The 23,666-nt window shown below is 46.6% G+C and overlaps 1 protein-coding gene across 1 annotated transcript; it reads right to left on the bottom strand.

The window, feature by feature from the left end:
* Positions 1–1,427: 1,427 nt before the first annotated feature.
* IL2RB (interleukin 2 receptor subunit beta) lies at positions 1,428–16,327 on the bottom strand. Its single transcript, XM_074871240.1, has 10 exons — positions 16,253–16,327; positions 14,874–14,971; positions 14,423–14,549; positions 12,845–12,938; positions 11,557–11,665; positions 10,159–10,307; positions 9,576–9,747; positions 7,599–7,695; positions 5,724–5,808; positions 1,428–4,364 (listed from the first exon to the last, which is right to left on the bottom strand). The coding sequence occupies exons 2-10, from the start codon at positions 14,953–14,955 to the stop codon at positions 3,534–3,536; spliced, it is 1,746 nt and encodes a 581-aa protein (XP_074727341.1). The 5' UTR covers positions 14,956–14,971; positions 16,253–16,327; the 3' UTR covers positions 1,428–3,533.
* Positions 16,328–23,666: the final 7,339 nt, after the last annotated feature.

Raw genomic sequence — 23,666 nt, 5'->3', positions numbered from 1 at the left:
TTTTCGCAGCTGGGCAGGTATAGCTGTTTTCACTTTGCCACCAGTTAGTCTGGGACTGCGTGAAGACCAAAAGCCATTGCTGTAGTTGCCTCATGGTGGATTCTAGTAGATAAATGTTAAATGCATATGAAAATCTGCAGTGTTCGTCTGGGAATGTGTCAGTTTGGTTATCCTGACTAACTCATTGCTGTACATATGGCAAACTGAGGCATGGAATGACAATAAGAAATGCTTTCAGAAGGCCTGAGAGATTTAAGAGACCAGATTTCACTTTTAAAAATTACTTTGAGCCAAAATTTCCCCAGATAACTGAGGACTATCTGCATCTTTAGGCATATATATATTTGTATATGGCTTTTCCAAGCTTTCACTATGAGGGCTTGCCACAGGGGCTCAGAACCCAGATGAGGGTATTTCCCAATGCCAGAGACCTTACCTTTTTTGTATCCAACTTTCCTGGAAAGAAGCGTCTCTGGTGTTTTCAGCAGAATAAAAAATACAGAATCTCAATCTGATCTATCTAAGCAAGCATACCACATCTATCACCACATGCTTTTGAATCAACCAGGGACCCAAAACCTTGATCATATCTACTTCAGAGGAATTCCTTTACTGCAAGTACCCTTTACTACTAAAAGTACCTTTTACTTCTCCACAGTAAAAAAAGGAAGGGTTGTGGGAGGGGGCTGCGAGTGATGTTGCCTATTTACAAACAAGGTATCTTGGAAAGAGGGAGATGAGAGATGTGACAGCTATTTTTGCTGTCTCTGGGCTTAAGATGAAGAGAGGGCTCATGTCTGTGGCAGTTGGCTCAATATTTTCCACACAGCACTGGTGTTCAGCTTTGGTTTGCCCTTGGTACTGATGGACACCCTTGTAGCATCTTTCTGTGGTTTTGTGAACCACACACTGTGTGTTCGCATTGGCTTGAGAGGGGACCGCTCCCCACATGACATTTCCAAAGAGCTCTTGGCAACCCAGCAGAGAAAGGGCACCGTATCACTGAGAGTGTTATGTCTCTGGTATTCACAACCTGGGTTAGTCACATACAAGACCACATGACCTTGTCTTCCTGGAAGAAAGGTCCGGTTATCACCAGATCTGATGCTGAGCACTTCCTGCCACAGTGTGTCACACATTCACACCCATCGTGGCTGTGAATGCAGTGCTAACAGCTTGCCAGCTCGAAAGCTGTCAGCATTTTCACAAGTGGGGGGAAAATACTGAGCCAGCAGGATGATCCTCAGGGGCTTGCAGCAGAGTCACCTCTGACTCCGCTTTCCGTTCTAGGTGGCTGAGTCTATTGGGGAAGAGAGTAGGAAGAAGGGCTAAAGGTATATTGGTCAGAGCAAAGCTTTGCCTAGTCCCCTATCTAGAAAAGCTTTTAAGCCTTTCCCCCACCCCAAATGACAGAAAAACACTGTAGATTCCTTAATATTTCTTTTATTTACAAAAAGACAATGTTTTTCTTTTGTACTCATCTTAGCAGCAAGAATAATTGGAAAGCTTATGAAGATCTACATTGGGACAGGATAACCACCAGTACACCTAGGATCCTTGGCCCATGTAAGATAGCAAATTGCCCATCGTGGGCAAGGGATTCAGTGTCTCTTTTTGAAATCCATCTGAGAAGATTGTCAAAGTACAGCAAACAGCTGGGCAAGACTTGTGTTTCCTTATCTGGGAAGCTGTGGGGTCTTTTTCACCTGCTGTCTCCTGGAGACAACGGAGCAGTCCATGTCTGGTTGCAGGTGACAAAGAAGCTGATGATAGGAGAAGTATAGCTCCCCCAGCCTTCTCAGCTGCAGGCAGGCTAAAGCCCTTTGAGCAGATCTTTTGAGATGAAATCCAAGTCAGTGGGTGACCCCGTAGCTGGGAATCATAATGATATTCAGGCTGCATAATGCATGGTCAGGTAATAGTGTGGGACCAGGACAAAGAGGAAGCTTGATGCTTGTGCAGACAGAGGTAGGGAAGAATTAGTTCTAGGTGATACTCACAGGGGTGACAGAAGTACCAACAAGATTGATATTCCTGATCTTTTTGATACAGCAACTCTTAGATATAACACATCTTTACCACAGGGATGGTATTTTCCCACTGCTGCATAGTCCAGAAATATGGTGAGAAAGTGGACAGTACAGGTGTTGAATGCAGGAATGGATGTAACCAGAACAGCTTGTCTTCCTTTGCCTTGCCACTTTTTCTTCTGTGTTGCATTTTCTTAACCCAGATCAACAAATGCAGAGGAAAAAGAAAGAAAAAAGTAGTCTTTGCTATCCCTGTTCTTTGTGAGTGGATTGAGGTTTTCTTTTCAGCAAAGGTGCTGATTCGTGGGTTAGTTTTCTGGGCTCATTCACCACATCTTTGTCGCTACTTAGGCAATGGTTTCTCTTGAGCAATGGAAGGAATGGGCAGCACCGTTGCGATGTTTTCCACTAATACAGGATGTGGGATGAACTATTCTGCAATCATCTTATCGTAGTCAAATAACTGTATTTTGCCAGCAGGGCAGAGAGGCTTTCGATTTCATGAAAAATATTGCAGCAAGAATGGGAAATTGTGTGTGTTCTTTTTACTGCCATCATCAGACCTGGGGGAAAGAAGGGTGGGGGGAGGGGATTTCCCCAGTATTTTTAACTCAATAATGGGGATTTCTTTTTACATTGCACTGCTTAGACAGCTGACACAGTTGTGGCTCTGAGCTGACCTTAGAGACTCAAGTCTAAAGCTGGACTGGGTAGCTCAGAATGTAATCTCTGATTAAAACCAGAAGTGGGGACACCACAGAAAAAATTACACCCTTGCTCAGTCAGGAGGAGATGGCTTCATCCCTTTCATCATCAGCCCCAGCATTGACTGGCAGTGCTACTATCCCTTGTACAAAATCTCATATCCACCTCTTCAGACATTTCTCCCTCCCATTAGCAGAGGTTTTTAGGCTAGGATGAGGCAAATGGACCATGTGCCTAGTCAGCCTCAAAGCTGAGTGCTATTTTACACCAAGATGGAGAGCATGGAAGTGTTGGCACAGCCTCCTACTGGGAGCTGGGAAGGAAAAAACAAGCTGTTGAGGTTTGGGATGGCACTTGAGCAGTGTGGGAAGGGGTTTCTATGCCATTGCATCCAGTAATAGCAGAGAAACAGGTATGAAGGTGAGTCCTTGTCAGCTTGTATGCCTAAGGATCAGTCATCTACATCTCCATCAGCTGTGTAGCCACTGAACAGCTTTTATGTGCTTTTATCATTCTCCATGTGTTGCTTTACTGCCCACTAGTACAGGTCTCCATGCAAAATGTTCTCTCATTTCCAGCAGTTTATTTCACTAACACTTTACCTTGGGAACTAGTGCTACCTAGGTAGACGTGAATTTACACCTGGTTTTGCAGACCTCTAGAGTAACTGTTCTCCAGCTTCATTAAAGAACAGTCCCAATGGGTTTGATGCTGAAGTCACATTCATGTCCTGAATAGAAAAACTAGCCTTCCCTGCAGAGAAGGCCTTCCCCACCTGTGGTTTCCTCCAGGCAGATATTAAACAGAACAATGGCTGTACTGGCTTTGGAGGTCCCTCAGAGAAAGGTAGGCACCAGTGTTTGGGACCTGGCTGGAGAAGGCTGTTCTGCATGGATCCTCATCATGGCTTTGTCTTAGAGGTAGAGGCTGAGAGAAAGAAGAGGTGGCATGTGCTGCTGGTGTACAGGGGTCAATCAGAGGGCCTGCCTTCCCACTCCCCTCCATTACATTGATAGTATTGCTGTCATGCAGGTCCAGTGGGTCAGGAAAGTCAGTGTCCAGCTGGCACTTTACAACCTCAGCAGGTTGTAAAGTTTCTTTATCCATCACCTTCTCATCCTGTTTCAGAACTGGTACTGGTGAGGTGCCTTCACTTGACTGGAGAGCCCCAGAAATAGCCATGGCCTGCTGGGCTTCACCTTCTCTCTCTTCCACAAAGGAGTTGTTTTGGACACCCCGGGTCACCTTGATACAGTGAATGAAGTTGTGGGACAACACAGGCATGTTCTCTGCCAGTGGGCAGAGGTCTGGGGAGGGGAGAGCATGGTAAGACTCCCCGTTCTCACTACCACTACCCTCCTGGGTAAAAGGCTCATAGGTGAAGTAGACCTGGCAGGGCTCGATCTCAAAGGAGTTGGAAAGGTGGAAGAAGAAGTAGCCTTGGTTTGTGAAGCAGCTGGATACAGAGTTCCCGCTGGTTTCCAAGGGAGGATCAGGAGTCAGGGTTCCCTTGGAAAGTAGAAACTGGGATTCCTGGTCATTCTTCTGCATCACCTCGAGCATGGAGATCTCCGGGGTTGTGCTGTTCACACAGTAGGAAGATGTGGAGAATGGGGAGGAGAGCCATTTCTGATGGGGAAGAAACACAGGAAAGAGACTGTTACACCCAAAGTATAACACTCAGTGAGGAACCAAAGGTTTCTTCTCCTGAGCACCACAACAATCAAGTGACATTTTCTCTGTTCAAGCAAGAGTTGCCGGAGGTGGTAGGGAGGGAAATTCACATTCATGATGTCTTATCTGCAGGATTTTCAGAGAGAGTATATCTTTCTGTCACTTTGAAATCAAGAACAGATCTTGCAAGCCTCTGTTTTGAGGTTTCTGGAGGGGAGAAGGGAAGATGGAGGATTAAAGTGAAAGGAAGAAAAAAAAATTACAAGACCATGAGATGAAGTGAAGCTGGAAACATGAAAAGCAGTACTGAGATGCATCTCATGCAATCTCTTCCTAGGTGCTGAACCAGTTTCTGATACATCTACATGGCCCTATGCAGATTTCTTGTTTAAAGTGCTCTTCCAGGCCCCTTGTGCCTAGATTTCCACACTCACCATGAGTGACATCCTGCAATGAATCATTATCCTTAAAAATAAACTGGGTTTGATAACATCCAACTTCATTGCCTTTATGGCCAGTAAAGCCAAATCTTCTAGTTCTTTCTGCACTGAAAATGTGTCTTCAGTGCCTGTTGCACACACCTGCCCCGCTACTCTGCACTCTTCCCCCGTAGTTTAAGCTTTCTAAGACTTTATGCACTTATGATTTTCCAAAGCTTTGCTGTCCTCTGGACCCTCTGCAGTTTGTTTCTGTCATTCCTAAAGTGAGATGCCCCTTGCAATCAGCTCCCACATCTTGCATCTGACACTTCCTTTAATACTGCGCAGAAGGATGATTGTCTCCTTGCAGCTGCCCATACTCATGGAGAGATTAGGGGAAGGGAGAAAGTGGGGGTGGAGAAAGAAGGCAAAGAGACAACAAAAATGCAGAAAACAGCCAAGTACCATCCAGCATGATGGCAATTCACATTAGGAGCAGAGGAAAGACTCATAGCCAGGAGGAGGGGATCACAGTAGGAAATCTGGGGAAGACCTGGGCAGCCTAGGGCAGGCAGGGAGGGACCAAAGTGGTGTGGAAGGGGATCTGAGAGGCCAAGCTGTCTCACGCAGGTTCCTTGCTTTCTCTCAGACACCCCGTTAGGGAAGCAGGGTGCTGAGGTTTGTGTGGCTTGCCGTTTATTGGTTCTGTAATTAGAGATGTCTCTGCTGAGTGTCAGGTTTTAGGTCAGAAAATAAAAGTCGAGTGGAGGACCCAGCAGGCACGTGTCATGTGTACACATGCAGGTCTGACTGTCTGTCCTGGGCACGTGCAGATGGACCCTCCTTTCCCTCATTCCTCCCTCATAACCACATGGCTCTATTCCCAGACCCATACCTGAATGTCACCTCCATGAACCGAAACGAGTGGGGGAAAGAATTTCTCAGGGTCTGGGATGTGAATCTTCAGGATCTTCTTAAACCTTGAGAAAAGAAAATGAGAAGGAGGAATGAAGCAGAACCTGACCTTGACCAATCTGGCATTGTGGTGGGGTAGGAGAGAGCATTGCAGCTCATGGCCCTGGCATGGGAGAGAGGTAAAATAAGAACAAGCCTGAGGGCTCTCCTTGCTTTTGAGTGGCCTGAAACACAGTAGCTGAGGGATGAGGGGTATAGAGATGAGGCAGTTAAACCTGGCATTGGAAAATATACTTCCTTTTTCCCTGTGGAAGCACAACCAACGGTTCACTGGTTTCTTCCCTGCCTTGGCTGGTCACCTTAACCTCTCCACCTACTCCCTTAAGACCCTGTCCTGATGAAAAGCTGGGCAGGTCTCCCTTGTTTCCAAGCTCTATCTGCTTCGAGCTGCCCCCTCTTTGCTTTGCTGCCACAACAATGACTCAGAGGACCACATGGCCTGAGCGGGACCATCACTGGCAAAGCTGTGCCACAACTCTCTGCCCTGTTAGCAGGTTGCTGTATGGTATAGCTAGAACACATTGGCCGTGCAGATCATTAGTCCAGAGGCCTCTATTTTAGTGGAACCAGTGTGTTGTCATCCTGAGGCAACATGAAGTGATCTAATCTACTCCTCAGTCCCTCAGAGAGGTTGGCTGATTCTGTCAGCTCTTTGCTGAAGCTTTGCTGTGGGATGGTCTGAAGAAAGACCCTCCTGGCCCCTGGAGGCAATCAGTGTACTCTCTGAACCATCAGAATTTGCTAGTTGTTGCATATAAACCACCTTACATCTCTGCAGATGCTATTTTTATTCATGCGTGTCTAATCCTTCCTTGGATCTTACCTCAGCATTATCCCCCATCCAGTTCCCCCAGGTTAATTGTACTCTGTGGAGAAAGGAGGCCATTTTATGTCTCTCTGTGCCGTATAGCTAGCACTTCCTCACCCTTGTGTTATGACTAAAGGTAAAACACAGTGACCAGTGACTTTCTTAGTATCCATCTTCCTTCAACATACTTTTCCTTCTTTCCTTACAGAGAAGCCATCCAGCCTCTGCTGCCTCATCGCTGGGAATATTTCTTCCTGCTCCCTGACATGAACATCAGCACCCTTCTTCTTTGCCCCTGTCCTGGGATGAGAAAACCTATGGCCATTTCTAACCTCACCATGCTGTCAGGTCTACATATTATTGCATGGGGTAACCTTGAGAGACACTTTCTATCCTGAATAAAATCACTGTCTAGGTAGAAAAGCTGGCAAAAAGACCTGTAAAGCATCATGTAGAGGTTTACCAGCACGTAATGAGACACCAGGACTGCACAGATCAAAGAAAGGAAGAATTGTACTCCTCACTCAAGAGTTTTGCCTACAGACGAAATGTCACCATGTCCTGCCTGAGCTCTTGCTGGAGCGTTTTAATGAGAAGGTAGCAGTACCTAGGCTTGCTTGGTTCTCTCTACTGAGGGACTGCTAAACTCAGTAGCCTGCTTTTTAAGAGGCGGTTTTGGTGCATCCCTGCCAGGGAACACACATCTAACCCCTGGGCAACAGAAGTGCTGAGGTGGCTGCTTTTAATTCAGCCAGGGCATGGCATCAGGTCACAGGAGCGCCACACAATACAGTGGTGGTGAAACCACATCAACTTGGGTGGTGATATATTTCCCCAAACAAATGTCAGCCTCAAAATGTTGGGCTATGAACCATATTTTTAAGTTACTTTCTATCCTGAGTAACGCCAAGGAAAAATATTCCAGGTTTTGAGAAGACACACAACATACAGGAGAGGAACAGAGAGGAAATCTTGATTATCATTTACCATTTCAGGGTCCATAAGTTAATAAGGAAGGCAGTTCCAATGATCACAAAGATGCAACTGCTCACTATAAGAGCTGGCATGACCGGCTGGGATGTTTCTGCAAGATGAGAGAGAACATGGGAGTTGCTGTGAAAATTTAGCCAGGATTCTGGAGGTAGGAGCTGCAACCTTTCCATGGCTGTTCAAGGAGCTAAAAGTGGGCCTTTATTATAATTTTACATGGTATTATAAAATTATAACATACAGGACCTTTATTATAATTTTATATAATAATGTAATATTATACATTATATAGAATTATAATAAACAGGTCAGATAAATGAGTTCTGCTGTGTTGTGTAGGATGTCTTTGAGCTGATATGGCTTTCAGAGTCTATTTGGCATTGCTTAATAGATAATTTGTGCTGAACAGCTTGAACTCCCTGTTCATAACAGCACCACAGCTGGGGGTTGCCACAGATGAGGTGCCACAGTCTACTGGTTGAAGTGTCCATCAACCTGTCTGTCTCATTGCAAAGGAAAGCAGGGAGTCCTAAAATCAGCTTAAGTGGGATTGGAGATTTGAAACAGCATTATGAATCAGGGGGGGAGACAGAGTCATGGGGTTCATGGGTCTTTGAGAAGGCAAGAGGAACAAGGGTGGTGATGGTTAGGTGTCAAGGGACTGGCTTCTTTCTTTGGAAAGGCATGGGAAAACTTTAGGAGACTAGGAAGGTTACAGCTTTCCACCATATTTTAGTGCTTGGATTGTAGGATTAGGAGAAAGAAACTGAGTTCCCACAGTGCCAGCACTGCCAGCACTCCTCAGGCTTTTCTGGCATCGTCTCAAACTTTTCTTAATCTGTCTCATTCACACACATCTCCCAGTGCACCTTTGCTTGGTCTTGCTATTCTATTGGTGCCTGTTTCCTCTGCCTGCCCCCTCATCTCCCTCCACCCCTAGTGTCCCTTGGTCTGGGCCTGCAGAGAATCTCTGGAGTAATTGTGAGGTAGTAGAGAAAAATAAAAGAAGTAGGAGACATTTTTAGGACATTCTTTCTTTGCCTGTCCTTGAGATGCTACTCAGATCACTTGGTCTTCTCTGCCTCTGGTATCCTGGTTATTGTTGGGTCTTGGTTGCTATGACAACTGATTTCGGCTGTATCCTATTCATTGACATCACACACTGTCAAAATTTGATCGCCACAGCAACACAGTGCCCTTTCTAAACATAGCTCCTCTGTTTATACCAGCACCAGGCACAACAGGGAGGGGCTAAGCAGGGGCAGAATGGGGGCGACATGCAAAGGAATAACCTCTATCTGCTTATTTTTCAGAAGAGAAATGACAGAGAACACAGCCAATGACTCACCGAAGAGACTTGCTCAGGGCACTGTCTTTCAAGGCTGGAGGTCTCCTCCGTGCTGTGGTTCATGGCAACAACTGATGCAAGTCTCAGCAGACGTTTATGGAGGGGACTTAACATGGTCTAAGTCTCTTCCATTCTCTGTGAGATTTTGCGTCCTAGTCTCAGGTGTCCTTTGGTTCGGAATCTGAGCACTCTGTTTCACTGCATTTTACTGGTCAATGGCTCCAATGAACTGGGCCATTTTAGAAAACTGGCTTTATGTTCCTATGTTACATTAGCACCTGGGAAAATGCCAGTCCTGGCCCCTGCTTCTGAAGGTCAGACATCTGGCCTTACTACTCTGAGCAAGTAATCCCTGATTTACATCTTGTGGATTTTGCCTGGCTTCTGGAAGTCAGAGGGGCTGTGGTGGGGTCAGGGTAGTCTTTGCCCTTAAGCCCTGTTGAGGCAGCCTGACCTAACAGATCAGGACTGACAGATTGTTTCCAACATTTCTATTGCTCTTTGGTCAACACTATCCTCCCTACCCATTTTCCTCCAGCTTCTCAGCCTGCTTTGGCGCTCCTACCTTGTTTTCCCTGAGTCCCCATTTTCCCCTCCAAGTTAGACTGCCTGACTCTGATCCTTACGGTCAGCATGTGTCCTCCACAGTATCGTCTCGCTCCAGTCACTCCACACGCCTTTGTAGGAACTTAAGGCACTTGGCCTTGCACGGACAGCTGCCTCATATTTCAGGTCGGGTGAGAGGCTCTCAAACACCACCCACATCTGGTCCTGCATGATGGTGAAGTTCCTGGCATCCTGGGAGTAGGGAAAAATTAGAGCATCATCAACATCCTGGTTTACAGCCTCATGTACCCATCTCTTCCAAGGCCCTCAGAGAGAACCTGTCTCAGATCCCTACACCTCATGCACTCCTTGTTCACCCTGGAGGAAAATTCTTCTTTGCTATTTTATCCCTTTCAGCTCTCTTCTGGAGCTGTCTGGATTTCTTTGTCACAACACTGAGTAAAATAGGATTCCCATCTGCCTCCATGTCATCATCAAACACTGGCAACAGGTGACAAAGATAAAAGGGGGGGTGTCATCCGCTCTCCAGCTTCAACAAAACTGGTTTTGTCCTGAGGGGAGGCCCAGGAGCAAGTCCTGGGTGATGTAAAGAAGACCAGGATTCATATGGTGACAGGTCCTAGTACCCACCTCTGTACTCACCTTCCAGGACTGACTCACTGTTCGGTACCGCACTTGGTATTCCCGCTCCCCATCCAAATAGTGAGAGGAAATATTCAGGCTCCATGTTAAGTTGTAGATGTTATTAGTTTTGCTAACCAGCTGAAGATTTCCTGGAGGCCTCAGCTTTACTGGAAAGAGAGAAGGAGCAGGGCACTCTATCCATAACAGGACTTCACCGCAAAGCCCACTGCAGCAGGGTTGGTGTCTTGGATGTGCTCACAGACTTCAGCCAGCCATGGCCACATGAGACTGTTAGTGAGTTCTCCCTCTCTCCTCCTCCTTCTTCCCCACTGTCACTGACGGCAAAAGGCCTGTTGTCTTTGGACTATGTTAGTTAGAGCCAGCTCCTCCTGTGAGCCTGTGAGAGTGGCCCCTGCAGACAATGCAATCAATCCCCCCACGTGGCCATGCCTCCTATCTTGTAGGGGTGATCCACAAGGCAATTGTATGGACAGGAATGGAGCATGGCTGGGGAAACAGCTGCTTCCCAGCTGCTCTTTCAGAGATCTACAGCTGCAGTGGATGGAGTTACACAGACTGTCTAGGCTGATCCTTCCCAATCCCTGACTCGAGCCATGCCTTCTTATGCCTCACCTTGCAGCAGCTCTATTGGATTCCTTTGTCTCCTTGAGCCAGCTAAACTCACACATCTGGCAAAAATAATTACACAAGCAGATCTTTTTCTGCTGGATTAGTGAGTTGAATCCTTTCAGCAAAGACTGATGGATGCAAAGGCTGGCTTAAAAGAGGGTGGAAGCACATATCTGGTAGGAGGGGCAGGGGAAGAGCAAGACTTTCCCTCCTTCTTGCAGCATGAATTTTTCAGGAGGTCAGCTGAGCTGTCATTGCCTGTTTGAAGCCAGAACTCCTAGTGCAAAGCACTGTCATTTAACAGTGTCCCGGATCCAGGACAGGACAGGAAGTGGCTGGCATGACACTGCATGTTAGAGGTTGACATAGCGCTGAGGGATATGGTGTAGTTGGGAACTGTCAGTGTTAGGTTAATGGTTGGACTAGATGATCTTCAAGGTCTTTTCCAACCTTGATGATTCTGTGATTCTGAGACAAGCCATTCACCATCCTGCCCAGACCACTGAAATTATCATTGTTGCATTTCTGTGCTTCTAAATAATACAAAAGAATGGGGGTTTTTGTTGTTATTCAAAGGAAGAAGGATATTTCAGGAAACCTGAGGAAGGCAAAACAATTACTTAGGCGCAAGTGGCAGGAGTCAGCATGGTTCATCTGTGCTAGTTGTAGCAGGGGACAACAAAAAGACGAGTCTAAAATCAGCTATAGTTGTTGCATAGGGGTGGATGGGGAAGATAAATTAGCTATGGGGAAGCTTCAGAGTCTGCAAGACAGTTGAGTACTCACTATTTGCAAGTGGACTGAAATCTTCTATTCGCACAGGTATAGACCTATTCTCTCCAATCTGGCAATGGACAGACATGGTAAGACGGTCTGCAGTGGTGAAGCATTGAGTCTGCAAGGAAAATTTACCATTAGTGACACTGAAACCTCATCAATAAGCATTCATATTTCTAAATATTGCCTATGTATAACAGGTTTAGGAATACTTGACAATAAATATGGACGATATTTGTAGCTGAAAGGCATAAGCCTCAGTGGCGAGTGAGGAACCAAAGATTTATGCTTCCTGTCACCAGATTTTTTTTGTTCATTGGTGAGAAGGGCACAAAATATTGTGATATGCTAGTTTGGTAGGATTGCTGTATGTACTGACTAAGCAGGAAAAAAGTTACTTTCTGTGAGTGGCATTTATTGAGAAAAAATATTTTTACTAAAACATTTTGTGTTCATTGGTAAGATTGAGATGACATTAATATTAAATATTGCTCTTGAAATGCAATGATACTGAAGGGTCACATAAGTCATGCAGTATTAAATAAGCAATAGGGAAATTATCTTGATTAGAAAGAAAAGATTTTAGAGCTGTTTACCAACCCTGCAATTTGTCTTTGCATATGATATGCCAATGTAAGAAAGCTTGTCTGTTGTTAGGACTGGTTGTGACTTTATCAATAAGGGGAATTAGCTCATATTTGGGTGGGTTTTTTCTGAAAATAAAGGACTACAGTAACTCTGGATATGACTGAAGGAAGTACATACTGAGTCCAAAAAAGATTGATTTAAATAAAAAATAATAGCTAGAGGATTTGCATCACCATTGGCTCCAGTGATGTGTTGCTGTTGCATCTTGCATTTGACACATCTAACCAGACTTCACAATAGTTAATGATCTGGAAAATGGTACTGACCTCTTCAAGGAAAATGAGGTCAAGAGGTGACCTCAGAGCTGGGGGTGATGTCCATTCCTCCTCAGAGGAAGGGATTAGGGCCAAACCCAGGTAACTGAGACATGGTACACTGCATGTGATCTGTCTGTCCTGCACGTCTTCTGCATGTGTCAGAGCAGCATGGGCCAGCTCACAATGAAGCCAGTCCCCCCTGCAGGGGAACCGACAGGCACGATGCATATCAACAACACACAACATCAAGCCCAACTCCAGAACTGTAGCCACGGATTAGGTTTGGGCTTTTTATACTGCTCCTGGGTGTCACACTATTTATACACCAAAAATCCACATACAAATCCTTTCCACCTTGCCATTAGCTAGGACATCCCAGGTGAATTACTTACATTACTGTTTTTGCTGAAGGTCTTGATGCATCTCCTCAGTCCTGTCATGTGTTCTGCCTTGGGTAATTCACAGTGCTCAGGTGAAGGAAATAACCTGGGTTTTAAGCAGAACTCCAGTGAGCTGGGGACGTTGTTTTGTATTAAACTTTATGTAACACTAAAGGCCTTTCAAAGCATTTTGCATCCTACCATATTTGCTCAACAGGCTACAAGGATGTAATCCCACTTTCTCTCTCCACTGCATCATTCAGACAAATTTTATTTGTTTTTTCAAGCCAAAGATAACAGTAGGTTTCCATTTTCCAATTCTTCACAAACCCCTCTTGCTACTTTCTCTACTTTATGTCGATATCAGAGGGCATGCAGAGCTCAAACACATCTGCTGCCCACAACTGCACTAACGTGGCCCTGGAACACAGGTTCCTGCTTCATCGCCTCTACGGTTTACAGGTCTCCTTCAAGTAGGAGACCTGAGTCCTGTAGGATCTCAGGTACTGAGTGAGATGTATCTTCTGAACCAGGTCACATCCCAGTCAGCCAGGACTGTTATGTCACACTTGGCAGCACTACGCCATGACCTCTATTCTGCTCTGACAAGTGTGGCTGGACAGCCTAAGCTGAGCTATGGCACAGGGGGGGTGACAGGGTAGGAGAACATCCAATGTGGTTTCAGCTGAGAGGGTAGACTGAGCTGCCTGCTCCAGGTCAGATCAAGCCTGGGACTTGCTGATGGTAGGGAGAGGTGGTGTCCTAGAGCCCTGGTCAAGCAATGGCACAGTTCCAAATCCAGCCCAAATTCCAGCCCTAATCTCTGTGATTCACACCTGTGGAGCAACATAAATGTTTTGGCTTTCTAGGTCCATGCACCACATCCCACAATATATTTGCCCATCTCACCTCGTTGGAGGTGTCTCTATGACAGTCACGAGCAACCCACCCACTGTGAGAATCACACTGAGTCACTCCTTATGACAGGCACCCAGGGAAGCCCTGGGGGAGGCTGGAGATGTCATGCTTGGAGACCACAGAGACTCAGCCAGCCCCCAATATGGTACTGGCCACACACCCACCCCTCTGTGGGAGAGGAAAACATCATAAATTGAGAGAGATCAGAGGGCTAGGGGAGATAAGTGGAAAACAATATTTTCCTTCATTTATTGTTACTCAGGGTCCAACATCCCAGCTCATCCTGACAATAGGCAAATGGCCTCTGCATAACCTTAATTCCACTCCCCTCCACCCCCATCTCTATACATCATCCTTCCATTGAAATACCTTTCAGTCCAGAGGGTGGCTACCAAGGAAGAGGGATGTTTTGGAAAATGGAGCACAGACAGAGCTATGGAGCTGGAAGATAGGCTGTGCTAGACAGTTTGGGACTGCCAGATGACACTGAGCAATAGCCAGCATCTCAGCCCACATGGGGTTAGAGACAGGTTCAAAACAAAGCCCCTCAGCTCTGTGATTCCACTACAGCTGGCCTGGGGAGGGGGAGTCTATGTTTTTGTTAAGCGGTAAACTTTCCAGGACAATTTTCATTCAAAGCATTGGCTTTCCTCAGCCTCTCCAGTCACCCACCTGTCACAAAAAGCTAACTTTGATAAAATCTCCAGCTGACATGGTGCTTCAACCAGGTCCCTGCCTGGGTTCCAGTCACAGAAGACAGCTGCCCGCGAGTCGTACCAACAAGTTAGGCTGGAGGCGCCTGCCAGCAAAGAAGAGGTGGACAACAACGTGGCTGAATTAACAATGATGCTTGGCTTTAACCATCACCCCGGACAATTCTGCCCCATCCCAAATTACAGACTGACTCCTCTGCTGGATAACTGTCTCCAAGTAAGACAGGCAGAGCCACTCACTTTTCTGTGTCCTTGGAGGCTGATGTACTCATAAGAGACCTGTAACTATTGCAGCCTCCTCTGACTGTATGTTACAACATGAGCATTGCACATCAACACACTGTGGCACACACACTCCTCCAGCTGACCCCCCTCCCTGCTCGCCCTGGGTGAAGCGAATCACTTCTTACCTTGTGCTGAGTCTGATGTCCACAAGAGAAACATGAGGCTGAACAGCCAGAGGGGACACAGAAGCAGCAAAGAGGGCTTCATCTGTACTGGTGACACACTGAAAGAGAGAATACGCCCCCCCAGCATAGCTCAGCAATGCAAATTAGGAATATGTCATCTCACAGGAGGTATCCACTGTCCTAGGGCAGGGCTCAAAGCCAGTGCCAATCTTCCAGGCTCAGAAACTCACACCCCTTCCACTCCAGAGTCTGTGCTTTTCCCTCAGCACCTCACTGTTTTCCTGCCTTGGGTCCTTTGCTCAGCACTGAAAGTGTTCGCAGTGCAGCACAGATAGGCTGTTTGCAGGAGTAATGCCTTCTGGAAATGTGTGTGAGAGTGCACAACAGTCCGCATGTGTTGTTTCAGGCTGCTTGCTGACTCAGGTAGAGAGTGCTGCCTTGGTTGCGCACAGCTTGTGCTTTGAAGACCTTCTTTTTTTTGTAAGCTCTAGGTCTGAAATAACTAAGTGCTTACTGAGTAAGAGGGGTCTGTAGCTGCAACTGACAAAAGTTAGTTGCAGAGCTCATGGCTTAGGAGGTAGATTTTGAATGCCTTGTTTGGAACAGGGTAGGAAATCAGGGAGAAGAAGTTTACCAGGTTCTGGAAAATCAAGGCTTTACCATATCACAAAATATTACATAGTCATGCACAAACCATGCACCATCCTTGCCAAGTAGACCCTGCACTGCCTTGGAAGGAGTTGTGCTTTTTGGTGAAGTGGAAAATTTGGGCTTTGTAATTAGGAATCTCTGCAGCACCCCTCATCCACCCATGGCACCCAGGGAGACTCCTTGTCTTACAAAGCCTGTACACTCACGCTCCATATTAGACAGACTGGGCTTACGGGCTTCTCATCCAAGTCTCCTCCTCTCCCCATCCACCTGGACACCTGTACCTTGAGGTCTGCCTCTGCCCACAGGAGAAGCAACCACCCTTACCTCTCAGCAAGCCTGCAGCTCAGACAGAGCTGAGCAAAACAAGACAAGAGTCCCGCCAGACCCTGCTGGGACTGCCTGGAGAGCGAGGAGAGGGTTTATAAAGGGCTGGCATGAGGCATAATATTGATTCCCATTGTGATAAAAGATTAGGTTCAGATGAAGAAAAGCATGACGACAATGCATTAACAGACAAATGGAAGAGTAAGAGAGAGAAAGAAAACAGGCGGAGTGGTTGTGAGATGTGGGGTATGATTTGAGAGGACTGTGGAGAGACAGAGAGATAAATATGCGCTCAGACCGCCCCAACGGCAAGATTCAGTTTGTCAGACTGAAACTCCTTCCAAGACACTTTTCAGATCAGCCACCCCCGTGTGGGAGAGAGTTGGCATTGCCCCCTTTACCTTCCGGCTCCAGGCAACCAGCAGTCCAGATGAAGGGAGTCCCCAGGGACCAGGGACCAGGTCGTAGGGTTGGATGGAAGCAGGTGCTGGACTGAAGCAGGTGCTGGAGTCAAACAGTAAGGGGAACAGGGAGAGGAGAAACGGAGAGGGATGGAGGAGGATATCCTAGCTCAGTGCATGTCCAGGTGTCAGTCAGTGCTGCTGGCATGAGAGAAGAGGTGTCTCCAGCCCAGCAGTTCTGCTGCAGAGCTGTTCCTCTTGTACGTGCGTGGTCTCTCTCTGTCTTCTCCCTCTCACCTTTGCACAGGAAGCTGCTGCTTGCTTGCCTTGTCAGACTGAGACGAGGCCCCGAAGTATCGAAAAGGCTAGCGAGGCCGAGAATAAAAAGCCCCAAACCACGTCCTACTTCCTGCTGGTAAAGCAATAGGTGCAGAAACAAGGGTGGAGGGATCAGGTGTTAGCTTGTAGTGCTCAGATATACTGGGACCAGTTTGTAACTATTGCTGGGTAGCAAAAGAGAGAGAGAGAAGGACCTGTCCTCTTGGGACACTGGCAAGAGACCCATAGCTTCCTTTCAGACACCTAAACAGATCATTCATATCACTCTCGGGGTCTGGACACATGCACAGATCACTTTGAAACTGGGGATAGGCATCAATCTACAGTAGAAATACCGTTGACTACTTTGTGAAAAATAATGCGTGTTGTTGACCTAAGCAACACCAGAATGAAACCAGCCTCTACATCAGTGCCCCAGTTTCAGAGGACCCATCCTGGGTAAGAGCAGGAGTGGAATGAGGGCAGTGCTGAGTGTGAGCAAGCTTGAGGCATAACCCTCACACTTGCAGATGGTGTGACACCACAGGAACACCCATTCCGTGGCCTCCCTACCCAGCTGAGCACCCCACTTGCTTCACAGACAACAGAATCACCCGCTTTGATCTGAGCCTCGCAGCTAGTCCAGACAGGCAACACCACCCCACAGTAGCTGCAGTGCCTGTTTGGTACAGCTTGTCCATTCAACAGGCCAGACAGGGATGCAAAAATATGTCCACCTTCTTCTAAAGCTTCATGTGCCCTCACTTTTGCAGACAGATAACCCCTCACAGGCCCTGCAGGGCTTGTTTAATTTTAGAAGATCCTTTCACCACAGGGAGATGTCTTCCCCAGCACACTTTGCCTTCACATCCCAAGCCAAGACAGATGTGCAAACACAAATCCACAGCCCAATGGTTGTCCAGTTCACAGATAGGCATGCACATGCATATGTGTCCCTGCACACCTCTCTTTTTCCATACACAAATACAATTCTCTGAACTGCAGCACATCACGTTTCCTGTCTGGTCTGGTCTGTACAGAGATGACCACTGGTGTGGGGCCAGATGACAAGAATATCCTTTTACACACACAGTGGTAACTACACTATGTGCTCCTCACCTTTCTCTCCTAGAGCAGCTCAAGGCCCATGCTCAGATCTGACAAGCAGATTTGCTGACCAATCTCAAGTCTCTAGACTGTTCCTTTTTGAGGACTATAAACCTGGAGGATGGGGCCTCCTTTAACAGCAAAGGGATCTTGGTTTCAGGTAGTGGAAAAAGGGTGTGGGAGGAGGAGGAGTTTTTAGTCACAGGCAACTCAATCCAGAGACTGGATCTCAGGAGATATTAGATGTCAAAAAGAAATAGTTTTGGAGCAAACCAGTGATTTGAAGTCATGGGTGAAGCCATTCTGAAGGAGGTTGCAATAGTGGATCCTCATGGACATTTCTGGGAGAGCATTGCAGTTAATCCAGCCTCAAGCACTCAGTCAGTGGTCTGGAGTGCAGCACCTCTTTCCTCACCACACACGACATGGACCAGGAGTCTGAGAGGTGTCTTCTGGATGCTCTTGCTAGTCATCTGAAGACTCTTCTTATAACCACCCTTTGTGAAGGCAACTGGGGAATCTGACCAGCCAGTCTCTGCTGAAGAGCAGCAGGGAAGAGGATGGGCTGTCTGCTCTCCTGCTCTGGTAATCACTGACTGTGGTAGTTGCACCTTGGAGTCTTCCACTAGAGTGGAGCTGTGATGGCATGTATCATCAGGGCACAGCCTGCCTTTCCCATGAACTCTTAAAATGAATGCAGCTTACTCTGGCACAGAAGTCCCCAGCTGAAGCAATGAAATGCTCTGTAAGTAACTTCTTGGTATCACCAGTTCTGCAGTTGCAATGGAGTATTCCTGTTAACCATCATTTTTCCCATTTGTCCTTCAGACTGAGAAATCCGCATCTTCCATCAAACCAGAGATAGCTTTGGGAGAGCAAGAGCACAAAGCACCCATTTTTTTTTGTTCAGCTTATCAAGAAAAAAAAACAAACCACCAATTCAGGTCTTTTTTCTTTTTTCCTTTTTCCTTTTTTTTTTTTTTTAATTCAGATGAGGTTGTTTGTGCACTGTGGTACCCAAATTAATGAAAGAGGAAAACTTTACATGTAGTTAGTCCCTAGAGAAAATGAGCAGCTGCTACAGTTGAAAACAAGGATTTATTTGGTCAGCGAATTCACTGGAGACTTTTTTTTTCTAGATCTCGGTCTCTATAATAGATTCTTATGTAGATTTTTTGATATCTAGTAAGGACTGATGTCACATTGAAGAATTTCTCAGTGAGGGTCCTAACGGAGAGCCAGCTCTCCTCTATCCAGCCACCTTTGCTGAACAGTAGTAAGGGATATACCTCTTTGTCAAGTGTGACGGTAATTGATTGACTTTTCCAAAATTGTGGAGGAAGGGGGAATGGTCTGACAGATCAGCTAACAGACAGCCAAACACCAATGTATGGAGACACAGACACTGCCTCAACAAGTTTAATTTCCATTGGAATCATGGTTTAAAATGTACTTAAGCAAAAACTGTGTGGCATAAGTAAGAAAGGGTTTCCTACACAGGCATGATATCATGATTGTGTCCAGATCCCATCTAATACAGATAAACACACTTGCTGTCAGCACAGTTTTCAGACTGGATTGTGCTACTGAGAATTTGGCACATTGTTAGGAATGGTGCCATTTGTAAGGTAAGAAGCCAAACAAAACCACATTGTCAGCAACACATGCGAGGTGTTCTTGTGATTACCTTCCTGTCCCCATAGCGGTGACTGAGATGGGTGAACTCACTAGCCAGTGTTGTTGTTCAGTTTAAAGCAGCAGGTAAAAGTGCGGTGTGGGAGGTTTGGTTAAAGGCACTGTTTGGGCCAGATTGGTGTTTCAGGGGCAATGTAACTTTTAAAAATCCTCAAGGATGGGGCAGGTGCTTATGCACAGGCTCATCTTTTTCCCCTCATTCTGCTTTTGTTAGAGAAGAGAAGAGCAGTACTGCTGAAACTTCTTATTTTCAGCTGCATGTCCACTGAGAGTCTCTGCAAAATGGCAGAGGTGAACAAGGGAACAGAGAGAGTGAAGAGGTGTGAAGAGCAAAAGTATTACACGGTGTGAAAATATCCCACGATTCATCAACTCATTAGCTGTCATTAGGCTAGCCACATCCCTCCCCTTTGCTGGCTCTCAGCTGGGACTGGAGTCTCAGGCTAACTGGGATGCCTTGCCTGTGGTTTACAAACCATCCAGCTCACCAGGGGTGAGCTCAGTGGAGGGCTCAATATATCTATCTCGGTGTCCTGTCCCCACAGCACTCTGGGGTGGAGCAGTGGGAAGGGTGCAGGAGGTGAGGGGATGAAGGCAGAGTTGCCCTGATGGCCACCAAAGTTTGCTTCCTGACAGGATACACTGTGAAGATCTCTAGACGCTCTCTAGGTTAATTTTGGTACTTTCCAAACAATGTTGTTTTAACTATAACCTTTATAATTGAATTTCCTGCCATTTGTATTCATGCACTTCTCAAAACTACGATGTTCTACGTCTGCTGCTCTTTTCCCCTTAAATTGTGGTTCTACTCTGAAAAAAGTCTGTAAAAATGGCCCCACAAGAGAACCACTGTTTAGTGTATCAGTGAGGTCTTTATTGAATTTGTTCACATTATCAGACTAAAAAACGCTTTGCTTTGTATCAAAATGGCAGCCTTGGGCTGACATTAAAGAGGTTTTTTCCTTCGGCTCTATCAGCGCTAGGGATACTGCTGCTATAGGCTTAAATGCTGCCCTCAGGTTAATCTCCATCTCCATGTTTAAGTGGAGAGGCATTTAAGCAATGGAGTTTAAGTTCTGGGATCAGGTACTACCAGTGGAGTAACCATGCCAAGCAGCAAGTGTTAAGCCCACTTACACAACAGATGATATTCCTCAGTTACTTCCCTTCCAACTTCTGTCCCACAGAGAGTGTCCTGATAGATGTCTGATAAAAGTAGAAGACATCAAATATACACATGAATACACAAAATGTTCAAAAGTAGGTATTTCCTAGCCCTGCGGTCTATGGAAGAACATGGATAAAAGCAGTAGGAAGTCGAGGCATTTGCAGACACTCTCACCTGTGGGAAGTCTGGGGTCACAAGTGGGAAGAAACAGAGGAGGTGTTCACTTTCACTCCCCGACAGTGATGGTCACAGGCCCAGAGAATTGAGGAAACAAGGGTGGGAGGAGAAGCATGCTACTTTCGAGCAGTTTCACTCTTAGCCTGTCTGGCTGTGAAGACACAGCTATGAATTCATGAGCATGAGCATGGGACAGTCACGAGATGCCCCCACTCAGGACCTGAGCCCTGGCTCCTCATTATGTTTGGGTTGAACTAGACAGCGTCAGGACTTTGGTCTGCAGGCTGGAGCCCACACAGCAGACTCAAGGCTTAAGAGAGCTCTTCGGTTTAGTTGTCTGCCTCCCTGATGGGTGCTTGTGGTGCCACAAGGGCTGCTTAGACCTGGAGTCCCTCCCTAGAGACACTAATGGAAGGCCCGGGTTGTCACCCTGGGCCTAGCAGTCTGTGTCCCTCAGTACCCTTGGGCTCAGCAACATGAAGAAAGGCCAATATTTATGCCCTTGTCTGAGCCTGTGGACATAGTGTGTGAGGCACAGCAGGCATCTGTGCCATCACAATGTGTCAAGTGATCTCTTACGTGGTAAGATCAGTGATCTCTGTCAGCTGAATCGTGCTGTCTGCGTATGCAGATGGCTTAGCCTGGCACACCTGCGATGGAAAACTCACCAGTGTGAACTGGAAGGAAGGTGGTGTACCCATGGGACTGTCAACATATTTGTACAGTTCTCACATCCTCTCTGCATCTCAATTTCCACAGCAGAGAAAGGGCTGTAAAGGACATCTTTCCACCTTCTTCAAGAACTGAGATTCGCAGACCAAGTACCAGATCCTGCATTGTGTGCAGGTGTCCACTGCCCAAGTCTGTAGGGACATTAATAACTTCCAGTATTAAAACGTGCCTATGAAAGTCCCTGAGCATTCCCTGGTGTTGAATGCTGAAGATGCATCACCAGAGTGCCTACTGAACTTGCTCACTAACGTGTATCGAAGAGGGAGTGCCTGTGCAGGTTATATAATTTACAGGAGGGCAGCACTGGATTCAGAGACCAGCCTTACACCAAATCTGTGCCTGAGCAAGATAATGAGCTGAATGCTGGTCAATTTGCTATTCAGTGACAGCAACTGCTCTTGTCCTTGAGGGAAATTATTACCTGTTACCTGGGTGGTCTTGGAAAGATAAAGCCCTGCTCTGTTTTGCAGCCTGCTAATGTGTTATATCTCTCTCTAAAGTTAGAGGGGCTTGTGTGCAAATAATTGACAAGCCTAATATGAAGGAAAGATGGCTTCTGGACTTGATAAATTGAGGAGAATTCAGAGATTTGTTGTACATTCAAAATTGCTTGAAGGCAAGACATGATACTGCAAGGAGATTCTTGAGAATAAACCCTCAAGTACTTTGATTAGCGAGGCTTGCTCCCAGTTTAATCACATTTCCCTTTCTTCTCTAGAGGAAAAAATCATTACAACAACCACCCCCATTCTGCTCAGAGCTCTTCTTGCTCTTTCTCTGTTTTCTTACCTCTGTGCCTGAGCAGTTTCTAGAAAAGAAGTTAATTAGATTGTAGATTTTGTTTCAAAACATGCTTGATGATGTCATGCTTATCCATAGGCCAACCCCCTGCTCCCCCTTAAGCTCTTCCAGGGGTTACTGAATTGTGACTATGGCAACTATTACTTTTCATGTCATTAAAATGCCTGAACAGGAATTACTTGTTTGGAGGCAGCTGCCTGTCTCCCCACAGCTTGGTGCTCAGGAATTGCGTTCCTGTCTCTCCCCTGGGCTCAGTCAGGAGACCCATTTTTTCCCCTGCTCTGTGGTTTCCCAGGTTCAGCACCCTCCATTTGCCCCTCTAATGTCACTGCTCAGAAATAGCGTGGCCAGCAGGGACAGGGAAGTGATCTTACCCCTGTACTCAGAACTGGTGAGGCCACACCTCGATTACTGTGTTCAGTTTTGGGCCCCTCACTACAAAAAGGACATTGAATTACTCGAGCGTGTCCAGAGAAGGGCAACAAAGCTGGTGAAGGGTCTGGAGCACATGTCGTACGAGGAGCGGCTGAGGGAACTGGGGTTGTTTAGTCTGGAGAAGAGGAGGCTGAGGGGAGACCTCATCGCCCTCTACAGCTACCTGAAAGGAGGTTGCAGAAAGCTGGGGATGAGCCTCTTTAACCAAGTAATAAGCGATAGGACAAGAGGGAATGGCCTCAAATTGCACCAGGGAAGGTTTAGACTGGATATTAGGAAGCATTTCTTTCCAGAACAGGTTGTTAGGTGTTGGAATGGGCTGCCCAGGGAGGTGGTGGAGTCCCCATCCCTGGAGGTGTTTAAGAGTCGGGTTGACAGAGCGCTGAGGGATATGGTGTAGTTGGGATCTGTCAGTGTTAGGATAATGGTTGGACTAGATGATCTTCAAGGTCTTTTCCAACCTTGATGATTCTGTGATTCTGTGCTCGTGAGCACTTTACTCTTTCTTCCCCACCTCGGGAGGCAGAAGATATGGTGTGAAAGGCAATGGCCACAACCAATGTGCCAGGATGGAAGGAATGGAAGGGAAGGGTGAAGTCCAGGTCCACAACCTGACCCAAGGACTTGAGGGCACTTTACTCCCCCAAGTGATGTACTGCCTTGTGAAACAGGTCAGCCCCAAGGGCTCCTCATCCCTCTTGAGAGCCCACCTCTGTCAGGGTTTCAGCTGTGGGCTTGCTCCTCTGAACACTTTTCCTCCTAGGGAGCCCTCCTCTAGGTGAACTACCTGCAGCTTGAGGAGGCTTTTGGGTATGGCTGCACACAATTGAAGAGCCCATTTTCTGACTGTGGGGGCTGTAGTAGGAAAGGCTGCTTGTTACTGGAGATTACTAATCAGATCCTGGTGAACACTGCCAGACCACCACTTGGAGAAAAAACAAGCAGTGTGGAAATTACTATTTTCCTCACAATGGTCTCTGA

This window comes from Strix uralensis, chromosome 5, assembly GCF_047716275.1.
Source record: "Strix uralensis isolate ZFMK-TIS-50842 chromosome 5, bStrUra1, whole genome shotgun sequence".
NCBI classification, from domain to species: domain Eukaryota; kingdom Metazoa; phylum Chordata; class Aves; order Strigiformes; family Strigidae; genus Strix; species Strix uralensis.
This window is presented reverse-complemented; position numbering and strand designations above follow the sequence as displayed.

Excerpts from the sequence above, each read along its gene's own strand:
- IL2RB (XM_074871240.1), bottom strand. The coding sequence starts at position 14,955 with ATGAAGCCCTCTTTGCTGCTTCTGTGTCCCCTCTGGCTGTTCAGCCTC. Across the intron at positions 11,666-12,844 it reads CCTTCAGCAAAAACAGTAAT|ACTCAATGCTTCACCACTGC; the intron begins GTAAGTAATTCA and ends TTTTCCTTGCAG. Across the intron at positions 4,365-5,723 it reads TTCATGGAGGTGACATTCAG|AAATGGCTCTCCTCCCCATT; the intron begins GTATGGGTCTGG and ends CTTCCCCATCAG.